At 42.5% G+C, this 12,046-nt stretch overlaps 1 protein-coding gene across 1 annotated transcript in view; it reads left to right on the top strand.

The window, feature by feature from the left end:
• The window catches only part of VSTM4 (V-set and transmembrane domain containing 4), an 86,290-nt gene that overhangs the window by 36,586 nt on the left and 37,658 nt on the right, over nt 1-12,046 (top strand). Inside the window, exon 5 of the mRNA XM_003801674.3 lies at nt 5,753-5,786. Within this exon, the coding sequence (XP_003801722.2) occupies nt 5,753-5,786 (34 nt within the window). The remainder of the gene's footprint in view (nt 1-5,752; nt 5,787-12,046) is intronic.

The raw sequence follows: 12,046 nt of genomic DNA, 5'->3' as shown, positions 1-12,046 counted from the left end.
GAGGGCTTCAGCAGGTCCTTACAGTGACAGCAGGGACAGGGCATACCCTTCCACATCAGGATGCATCCCTGGAGGGTACTTCTTTTGTGGGTCAGCTGCAGGTGGTAATTTTATCAGTGGGGGCAGTCAGACAGATGTGATCCTCAGAAATGGTATTGCTCAAAAGTGGCAACACTTATAATAACTCAAATATAGCATAATCTCACCCTCAAGGCACTGCACCAAAACAAACTCGTGTCATCTTGATTAAAACTCGTAATACATTATTATATTGAAGCATACGTCCCAGAACAGTGCTTGGTTCAAGGAGGGCCCAGGCCTTGCTCAGGACTCGCTTGCTTTATCAATGGTTTTTAAGTTTTCTATAGAGATATGTGCTGGGTCTCCTGCATCCTGACCACTTGTAGGAAAGCCAGCCCCTCCTGCCTGTGTGGGGGCCATAGTGTCAAGGTTTATACATTGCTCACACTCACAAGAGGGCTGAGCCCAGCACTGCTCTTCAGCTCCCACGGCACCATCTGTGTGGAGAGAGGACATCAGGGTAGCTGGCCCCACTCCTGATGAGAGTCCCAGGGGGACCCTGAATAAATACAGCCCATTCTGGAAGCCTGGGGACCACAAGCCAGCCCCTTTTCATTCTAAGCTTTCCTGCTGCGCAGGCCTCCACCCGAGGCTTGGCTGCTTTGTTTCCTGGGGTCTCAGGATTCACACGAGCTGGAATTAATTGCACCCATGTGTTGCTTGCCAAACATAAACTTGGTTTCCACCTCCTCTTCTGAACAGGGCTCCTTCCTGCTCTTCATCATGCCAGTGGTGCCTGGAACCCAGGACCTTTGAAGCTCTGAGTCACCCTGGAAGACACCAATCCTGGTGGCTCAGGGCCCAGTCCTCAGTTATTCTTGTGGCTCTTCAAGCACACTGGTTTCCAAAGGCCTTTACTTCTTCAGGAATTAGTCCAGACGTGCTGCTTTGGGGTGGCCCCAACAATCCTCCAACCCTCTGTGACTAGTTTTCAAAAGTACCGTATTTCCCCGTGTATAATGCACATTTTTTTGCCCAGATTTTTGAGGGAAAAACAAAGATGCACAATAAACATGGGTAGCACTAATCGTGTATCTCCATAAACATTTTTTAATTGCTTCATTTATGCTTATGCATTAAAAGTGTATCTCTAGAAAGCAATAACACTATCCACATGCAAAATAATGCCCTGGAATAAGGTAATTGGTTTTGTTGAACTTAAGACGAACTTGCAATGAAAGCATTTCAGCCAATGAAGAGTGACATATTTCTCTTCATACACTTTAAGCAGGACCTAGCAATCTAATCTAATTTTTGCAAAATTTCTTTATAATACAACAACAAGTGTTTAAATATAAACAAATAAAAATTTGAATTAAAAACTTAAAATGAAAGATTTTTTCTTGAATGTTTGGGCCCAAAATGTGGGTGTGCATTGCACATGGGAGTGCTTTATACCTGCCAACGCATGGTACAGTTTTTAAGGCACACTGGAGCCAAGTAGGGAGAGGAGTTGACTTCCCACTTTGTAACAGCCTGTGTGTGGCTACTTCACTGTTCAATTTGCAATGGATATTTTACAATTGGTGATAGGACTGCTTGAGGCTTGATGACCATACATCCCTCCCCCTGCTGAGAGCTCACTCTTTGCTTCCCTGAGAGGATGAGCCAAAGGGCCTGTGTGACCTTTTTGTCCAGAGGTACAAGGAGACCTGAGGGCTATGTGCCCCACACAGCCAGACTTGGGTAGGGGGCACAAAACCCAGAATGGGGAACCAGGGATGAGGAGCAGCTGCTAATAACCCAGACCTTGGACCTCTCCCAGGGCTCACTGGCATGGAGCCACAGACACCAGGACAGCACTGAGTGGCTCTCTGTGGTTCCTTACCATGTGCCAGGAGGTGCGGCTGTTTCTCTCATTGGGCCCACTGTCGCCCATCTTTCCTCTGTGGGGGCTCATAAGCCTCCCCAGCAGCCTAGTCAAAACAGCACTGGACTTAGAACCTGGATTCAAGCTCCCTCATTTATAAAGCAGGTCTACTGAGACCCCAAATAAATTATATTCTCAGCCCCAAACAAATTACATTCTGAGCCCCCAAGTCTTCTCACCACAACATGGGGGCAGGGTTCTTTTTATCTCTCGAGGCTGTAAAACCATGGGGTGTGGGCAGCTCAGGGGGCCCCTCTTGTGTGTGCGGTTCACCTTTCCTGGTGTCCCTTTACCATCTGCAGCCCAGTGGCTCAGGCAAGTGAAGGCCCTTTGCACGCTGAACCATGGGAAATATGACGTAGGTCACAGGTGTGATCTGACTACTTTTTAATAGTCGTGTTAAAAAGGTAAAAGGAAACATGTGAAATTAATTTTAATATCTCTTATTTAACCCACCACATCCAAAATGTCATTTCAACAAGTATCACTACATAAAGCTTATGAGTGAGACTGGTTGCATTCCTTCTGCATACTGAGGTGTGATTTCTTCATCTGGGGTGTCATTTCACACTTCCAGCATGCTCCAGTTTGGATTGGACACATTTTGAGAGATTGAAATCTACCTGAAACTCTCAACTACCCTTTAAGACAGCAGGTCTCTAGACAGACAACTTCGTAGGCTGGTGCTTTTCACTGATTGGATGTGGCCACTAAATGGCTGTTTGTACTAGGGGAAAGGTAGCTAGAGGACTTGCTTCTCCTTCTCAGCTTCCTACTTGGTGACTGACAGGTACTTGTCTTTATAAGTATGCTGGCCTGGAGAGGCTGCTAGGGCAGGACTGCCTCCTGGCAGGGCTAGACTCCTAAGTTTGGCATGGTGTGAGCACAGGACTGTGTGTAAGAAGGGGCACATCTCTGGTCCTGTCTCTCCCCAGGCCCCAGGAAAATGCAGGCCAGGGGCATAGAATGGACCCTAACACAAGTGGTGGCTTTCCAGGCTGCAGGGCTCCCTGCCTGTGCTGGGGCCACAGGAGGTGGGGAGGACACCATGACCCTTTACTCTGCAGATGCTCCTGGGCACTTTCTGGCATGAAGGAGGGCAACCTCCTGTGGTTCTGGGGCTGTCACAATCCTTGCCCAGAGTGGGGAACATGGTGAATAGAGCAGAAATATCCATAGGTTCTGTTGCAGGGTCTGTGCAGGGCCTGGGGAGCACAAGAAGATGGAAGGGAGTAGTGGGGAGGATGGGAAGAAGGTGAGCATGCCCTGGGGGATTCCAACTCTGCCATAGGGCCTAATAGGATGGATGGAAGGCGTTGCTGCCTCTACCCCAAATCACCCAACTTGGGGTGGCAATAGTGATGGGGACAGGTCCAGATGGGGAAGACAAAGTCTTTGGGCTGGACATGACATCTGGGTGGTTTGACAGTGGGCTGGGGGCTATGAGCAGTTGTCCTAGCAGGGGAGGAAGAGAAAAATTGGTGGCAGGGAGTGACCCACAGCCTGCTGCTTCTTAGCAGGAGAGATGAGAGAAACAGACTTTCCTTTTAGAGCCTCAAAGTTCCAAAGATCACCATTCAAAAAGAGCTGCATCCTGAGTTTTTATTGTTGTGCAAGATGATGTCTTGTGTGGAGCCACAGCTTCCAGGTCACATGCCTGGGTGTGAGGCCATGGCCCATGGTGGGGTCAGGCTCTGTTGTGTGCCCCTCATGGGCTGCTTCTCTTCCTGGTCTCCTCCATTCCCTGGTGGGTTTCCTAGGCTTGGCTTTCCCATAAGCTTCAGCACACAGAAGTTAACAAACATGTCCAAGGTCACACAACTGGTGTTATGGGTTGAATTATGTCCCCTCTAAAATTTATATGTTGAAGAACTAATGCCTAGTACTTTAGAACGTGATGATATTTTGAGAGAGGGTCTTTAAAAATAGGTAATAAACTTAAAACCATCAGGGTAGGCCCCAATCCAACATGACTGATGTCCTTATAAGAAAAGGATGTTAGGACACAGACACCCAGAAGAAGGACTATGTGAGAACACAGGGAGAAGATGGGTATATACAAAGACACAGGAGAAACCAACCCAGTGGGTACCTTGATGTCAGACTTCCAGCCTCCAGAACTATAAGAAAAAAAGTTTTGTTGTTAAAGCCACTGGTCTGTGGTTCTTTGCTATGGCAGCCTTCTCTGTGCTTTAGCATCCTCTATTGTAAAATAGGAGTAATGACAAGGTTATTGAGGTCTTGGTCCGTTTCCTCCATGTTTTCAAATTTCTGAGCATACAGTTTTTGTAATAATCAGTGACAATCTTTTGTACCTCTGAGGTGTCTGTTGTTGTTTCTCCTTTTTCATTTATGATTGAGGTTATTAGAGCTCTATCTTAGTTTTCTATTTCTAGTTAATCTGGCCAAGGGTTTATCTATTGTATTAATATTTTCAAAGAACAAACCTTTTGTTTTGCTGATCTTCTGAATGATTCTTATGTTCTCGATTCCATTTAATTCTGATTTAATTTTGCTTATTTCTTTTCTTTTGCTAGGTTTGGGATTGGATTGCCCTTTCTCAGTTCCTTGAGATGGTTCATTATGTTGCTGATTTGTGCTATTTCTGTTTTGTGGATGTGGGCATTTAAGGTGATAAATTTCCTGCTTAGGACTGCCTTTGAAGGTTTGATAGCTTGTGGCTTCATTGTAGTTTTTTTTGAGAAATAGAATGATTTAATTCTTTATCTCCTCCTTGACCCAACTGTCATTCAGTATAAGGTTGTTTAGTTTCTATGACTTTGTGTGGGGATGAAGATTTTTGTTGGAGTTGTGCTCTACTTTTATTCTGTGATGGTCCAAAAAGATGCAAGACATAATTTCTATCCTTTTAAATTCATTGAGGTTTAATTTGTGCCCTAAGATATGATCTATCTTGGAGCATAATCCATGAGCTGATGAGAAGAAAATATATTCAATTTTACTAGGGTGCAGTAGCATCATCACTGCAACCTCAAACTCCTAGGTTCAAGTGATCTTCCTGCCTCAGCCTTCTGAGTAGCTTGGATTATAGGTGCACACCACTACACTCTGCTAATTTTTTATATTTTTGGTAGAGATGGGGTCTTTCTCAGACCAGTCTCAAGCTCCTGACCTCAAACGATCCTCCCTCCTGAGCCTTCCATCAGCTTTACTTCTATTTGATGTATTCCGTTGTGAGCCACAGATTGGACCCTTGTTGAATTAAGTGCCTAGGTATTCTAATTTTTTTCTCTACATAGAGAATTACTTTTCTCTGCATGCAGAATTACTCCTGATTCCCATCATCAAGTAATTACTTAAAGATATATTGTAAAAGGATGTCTTGCAGTAAGACTGTTTTTCCAAGGGCATCTTTTCAGTTCTAGAAGAGCATTAATAACAGAATGCAAACCCTCTTTATAAGGATCTTCTAAGTAGAGATGAGTTGTCCCATCTTCCCCCAAGAGGACTTTCTTGTAACTAAGTTTGGAAGTTGGGTGAATCTATTGCTCTGGAGAGCAGATTAGAACCTAACTCAACCTGCTTTAGCCAAAAGTGAACATTTTGGGCTACATAAGGAGGAAGTTTGGGGTATATGGCTTTGTGTGCGGCTACCTCCAGGGCTGGAACAATGTCACCTCACTGTGGTGCCTATGCTGTACTCCTCCAAACCCTGAGAGTTGGCTGGTATAGACCAACACTTGAATAACAGCTTGTTCTCTGAATTTCCTGGTAATTCTTGGAGCATACATATCTGAAGTAGCATTGATTTACCATCTTCTATTATTTTTCCTTTTACAGTGAGACATTATTTGGTGAAATGCCCTCAGAACAGGTAAGATATTTTCTTCCTTTTTTCAAATGAAGCTCTTTTCTATTTTTTATCAATCTTTTCATTTGATATTACTGAGAAATGGGTTGAATCTGTATTTTTAGCTAAAGGTCTTCATATTAGTCCTTGAATAAGCCTAAAGATGTGATGTGTGTTCTTCATGTACTTGTATGTTTCCGGAGTCCTGGAACATCTGGTTATCACACCAGAGGGTTCAGAGCACACGTAGCTCATGCTGACTCAACATGCATGCTGGAGATGGCTTGGTGTGTGGTTCTACTGGGCTTCTGCTCTGTTTAAGAGGACCTTGCACTTTGATATCTTTGACCACAGACACTTCTGATTCCCTTCACCAGTGCTGACCTTTCCTATGCACCACTTTTAGTTGGTGGGATATACCTCACAGAGAACAATAATGATAGGAGATACTGTACACTCAAAGCATTGAAAAACAGGGCCAGGTGTGGTGGCTCATGATTGTAATCCTAGCACTCTGGGAGGCCAAGGTGGATGGGTTGCCTGAGCTCATGGGTTTGAGACCAGCCTGAGCAAGAGCGAGACCCCCATATCTAAAAATAGTCGGTTGTTGTGGCAGGCACCTGTAGTCCCAGCTACTTGGGAGGCTGAGGTGAGAGAATCACTTGAGCCCAAGAGTTTGAGGTTGCTGTGAGCTATGATGCCAGGGCACTCTACCAAAGGTGACAAAATGAGACTCTGTCTCAAAAAAAAGCATTGAAAAACTGGGGACTTCTAATCCAGACAACATGGCATAGATCAACATCTTCCTTTTCTTCTCCACTAAGCAAAACTGTCAACACTAGAACTAACAAGAGACCATCAAAGGAAGACTTTGAAAGGTAATGAAAAGAAGGAAAACTGACTAGGGATCCCAGGACTGGAGAAATAACACAGATGTAGGACATCTTATGTTTCCCCATCCAACAGCAGAAAGGGACCCTAACCTGTTTGTTCCCTATCCCAACCTGGCACCCAAGAGCATTGAAGTAAGCTCATTCCTTCCCTGGATTACATGGGAGTTGCTTTAAAAACCTCCTATGAGCCTGACATCACTAGCAAGGAGGGTGAATAAGGAGCCCTTCCCACAATAGACCCCAGCGGGAAGGGCTTTCTTTTCTTGCCAGGCCTGAGCCTCCACTTCCCAACCAGGTGACACCAGGGATGAAGGACAGAGCCAGCAAATGGCATCTACACACAGCAAATGACCCATGGAGGAGGCTTCTTCATCTTCATGGGCCTTCCCTCCCAAACCGAGAGATATCTGGCTTCCCAACCTGGGGAAATCTCCCTCATCCTCTCAGGCAGCAGCACCAGCTAAACCAAATAGACCAAACCAATACAATAAAGCCTCTGCAAATGAAAAGATCATTGGAAGTATAGCCTGCAGAAATAAGCCAGGATTGTATGTAAACCTAAATAGAGTGACTGACTACAAAAATGAAAAATTCACCTGGGACCCAGGATCTCCTAATCAGATACTATAAAAAATCATTCATCATACTAAAAACTACAAAAATCACAATCTCAACGAGAAAAGATAATTAACCAGATAAACACTAAGATGAATCAGGTATTGGAATTATCTGACAAAGATTTTAAAGAAGTTTCCATAAAAATGACTTAATGATCAATTCACGTTATCTTAAAACAAATGGCAAAATAGAAAATCTCAGCCGATATGGAGAAGCTATAAAATAAACCCCAAACAACTGGATATGACAGAACTAAAAAGTATAAAATAAAAACTTACCGGTTGGGCTCAATAGTAGAGCAGAGATGTCAGTGAGATGTTAGCAAACAGAGATGTTAGTGACCTTGAGGATAGGTATTATAATTTGCCTAATCTGAGCAACAAACACAAAATATATTCAAAACAAACCAAAGGTAGACATTCCTTAATGGCCTATGGGACAAAAGGTATAGCATTCTGTCTCTGGCATTTCGGAAGGAGAGGAGGAACAGAGTAGAGATGAAAGAGGAAAGAAAGAATGGCTGAAAAAGCCCCAAATTTGGCAAAAGACAAAGATTTATGAAACCAAATAAATACGGAGCAGGATAAACCCAATGAAGTCCACACAAAGACACCTTATAATGAAACAGAAGACAAATTTAAATGACTGTGTATCAGAGCATATCTCTTTCAACTCCATGGAAGCAGAAGAATGTGGCACATTTTTCAAACACTGATAGAAAAGAATTATTAATCACAAACTCTACATCCAGCAGAACTATCTTTCAGGAATGAAAGGAAAATAAAGATGTTCTCAGATGAAGAAAAACTAAAAGAAGCTGTCACATTAAAATAATGACTAGCAGAAATTCTTGAAACACAAGATAACTTACTTTGAAGTATTAGGAAAGAAGAAAGAATAGTAGAGCAAAAAAAAAAAAAAATGAGTATATGCTGTAGACTATTCTTTCCATGAATAGCCATGAGTTTTAAAAATCATATTTGATGATTGAAACAAAAATTATAACGTCATCTGATTTTCAAGACAATGCTCTTTAAAAGTGAGGAAGGTAAAATGACCCAAGTCAACATCAAAAGTCCAATGACGTGGTAGAATATCGATGCCAGATATAAGGCCAAAGGTACCATTAAAATAACTACAAAAACCAAAGAGACCAAAAGAAATATACATACACTGAAGAACTATAGAAAAATCAAGACAGCATTTAAAATATATTCAAGTAACATAAAGAAACAGGAATGAGAACCACAGGAAACAAACCAAACAAACGTTAAGATGACTGTGGTATGATAATCACTAACATACCATTTATTTTAAATGTAAATACATCAGTAAAGTTAGAGATTGACACAGTAGACAAAAAGTATGATCTAGCTATATGCTGTTTAAAAGAAATCCATGTCAGACACAGTAGCACAAGTATACTGAAAGTACAAGGATAGGAAAAGATACTACACAAACAATAAAATAAATCAGGAATGGATATACTGAATCTGAGGAAATAGACTTCAGGGGGACATTAGATGATAAAAGGATCAATCCAGCAGAAACATAGAATTCCTAAATGTGCACACATCAAACCATAGAACCATAAAATTCCAAAAGCAAAAAACTGAAAGAGCCAAGAATAAATAAATAAATCTCTAGTTTTAGTGGGAGAATTCACTATGTCCCTTTCAGTAACTGATAGACTGCTCTAGGCAGAAAATTCACAAGGATGTTTAAGATCTGAACAACAGGATCAACCAAGCAGTCGATGCATAGTAGATGCTCCAACCAACTATGGAAGAACATATTTGTTTTTCAAGCCCTCGTGGAACATTCATTTGGATAGACTTTGTGCTAAGTTATAAAGCAAACTTCGGCAAACTGAAAAGAATTAAAATCATACAGAGTGTGTTCTAGGACCGTGGTGGAATCAAGTGAGAAATTGCTAACAAAATAATAGCAGGGGAATCTCTGAACATGTCAAAATTAAACAGCACACATCTTTTTTGTTTCTTTTTTTTTTTTAAAATAGCACACTTTTTAATTGAAAATGACAAGCTGATCCCAGATTACATATTTGCATATGAATTTTGATAAAGAACAAAGAGGACTTACACATCTTGTTTTCAGAGCTTATTCTAATGTGAGGGCTACCAAGGCACTGAGGTATTGGTACTTCTATAGGCATAGAGATCAGTGTAACATAACTAAAAGCCTAGAAATAAATCCTTAAATTTATGGTTGATTAATTTTTTACTAAAATGTCAGGATAATTCTAAAGGAAAAGTGTAGTCTCTCAAAAAATAGTGCTATGTGTATCCACATACAAAAACATCAGCCAAGACCCTTCCCTCACATTATTCCCCAAAGTAACTAAAAATGGATCTGAGATCTAAATGTAAAAACTAAAATTACAAAAAAGTATAGAAGAAAACAGGGGAAAATCTTTGTAACCATGGGTTGGGCAAAGTGATACCAAACATAGGACTCATAAATGAAAGAAATGAAAAAATTAAAAATCTTGGCTGTTCCAAAAAGACACCATTAAGACAATAAAAAGATAAGCCCTCAATTAAAAGAAAATACTTGCAAATTAGATAATGGATAAAAGACTTATTTCCAAAATATATAAATACCTCTCATAACTTAATAATAAGGTGACCGATAACACAAGTAAAAATGAGCAAAGAGGATTTGAACAGGTATTTCCTTAAAGAAGATATACAAGTGGCTATCAAGTATGTGAAAGGTGTCCGATATCATTAGTCATTAGCAAATTAAGCAAATGAAAACCAGAATATGATCCCCCTGCCCCTCGGCTACGATGGCCATAATCCAAAACACAGACAATGCCAAGTTCTGGCAAGGATGTAGAGACATTGCCTCTTGGTATGTTGTTGTTGGGAATGTAAAATGGCACAGCCACTGGGGAAAACAGTTTGGTGGTTTCTTAAAACACATAACTTGTCATATGACCCAGCAATTGCACGTGTAGAAAATCTACCTGAGAGAAATGGAGGTATGTGCACACAAAGACAGATACGCTGTCGTTCAGAGCTGTTTTGTTCTTAATGACCAGAAACTGGAAACAATATAAATATAGCTATCAACTAGTGAATGGGTGAGCAGAATTTGGGTTATCCACCCCATAATGTGCTACCTGGTGATAAAAAAGAACAGATGGCGGAAATAGGCCAAAACATGAGTGAACCTCAGAAACATCATACTAAGGGCAAGAAGCCAGATGCAAAAAGTTACTTATTATCAATTCCACTTGTATGAAATACCAAGAAAAGGCACTTTTATGGAGACAGAAATTAGGTCAGAGTTTCCCTAGGGCTGAAGGTGGGAGTGAAGATTAACTATAAATGGCCAAGATGGAACTTTGGGGGGCAATAGAAATGTTCTAATTTTATAAATCTAAAAACTATTGAATTATACACTGATTCCTGGCCAGGGATATCAGTCTTGCCTCAATAAAGCAGTTTGTTCCTTTTTTCAAGCATGTGTCTCCATAAGGCCTCAAGGACTATGGGGATGCTGGCATTTTGGACTTGGGTGAGGGCTGCGGATGGTCAGAGCTGTGGGTGGTTGGGTGCCTGAATGGCAGTTCTTCCCATGGGCACTGCTCCTGTTGGGTCAACCCCCAGATGTGCGTCTGGAAAGCCAGGTACCCCAGGACCCTGCTGGGGCCAGGCCTTACCCCCATAAACCTGGTAATGAGTTTCCTACCAACTTTGATTCATCTTCCTGGTTAATACCTCAGAACTGTTCCACTCTGTGCAACCCAGCTTCTGTGCCATAGTGCTTGGCTAGTGAGCCAGTTAATTTTTGCCTTTTACCTGGCTTTGGCCTGAATTATGCTCTGTGTCTGCAGCCAGGCAGTTCCTCCTGTCCCTGTCACACCAGCAGCTCTCAGTTCTCAGCACCCTCAGCTGCTGCCATGGAGGATGGGCCCCGGGACACCCTTCTCTGGGCTCTGAGGACTTCCTTCTAAGGGGGAATTGGCAGAAAGTATAGGACCAAGGCAAGATGCCCAAATTAGAAATCCTCAGGCAGGGGAGGGAAAGGGCCTAAGGAAGAGGTCACATGCTGGGGCTGAGGCTGCGGCCACTGAGATGGGGGCCTTTCCAAGTGACCAGAAGAGAACCTGGAAACTCTGGGGAATTCCATCACTTGCTAAGTGAAGTTTAAGCAGAGGGGAAATAAGTCCCATTTCCAGGGTGTGTTATCCCTGAGATTGGAAGTTGCTATCTTCTGGGCAGGGTTGTTGTGACATTTGGGGTTAGGAGTCTGTTTCTTTCCCACGGCAAAGTGTTCTGAGCACAGGGTTGTAGCAGAGCCATTAGCAGTGCCCGAGCGTGCCTCTCAGGGAACCGTGAGCTTAAATGTGCCCTCTCTGGGGAAAAGAGCCCCAAGACCAGTTCATTAGCAAGTATGAAACTGCTCCAAAATGTCCCCAAAAGTCAGATTTAAAATGAAATCCAACCAGTTGCATAAAGCTGTGATTCAGATGTCTTCCTTCCCGCAGGGCAAGTTAAAGTAAGTTGTCCCGAGCTTGGAAAGGGCACCTGCAAACGTAGATCCCAGCCTGTGCATTTTCCGGCCTTGCACTCACCCTCTTCTGCTGGGGTTGAGACAGTAAAGTGCTCACAGATGAGCAGAGTTAACGTGGATGTGTTACCTACACCCATAGCAACTGCGACTGAAGTTATCCAGGCTTCCTTTATCTTTCTGGTGCACGTACTTCCTCAAAGGTAACAGGTCAGGGGTGCCGTTTACAGG

The sequence above is a fragment of the Otolemur garnettii genome, unplaced genomic scaffold (assembly GCF_000181295.1).
Source record: "Otolemur garnettii isolate 467f Iridium unplaced genomic scaffold, OtoGar3 scaffold00217, whole genome shotgun sequence".
NCBI lineage: Eukaryota > Metazoa > Chordata > Mammalia > Primates > Galagidae > Otolemur > Otolemur garnettii.
The sequence above is the reverse complement of the archived record's forward strand: the minus strand, read 5'-3'. Positions and strand labels throughout refer to the sequence as shown.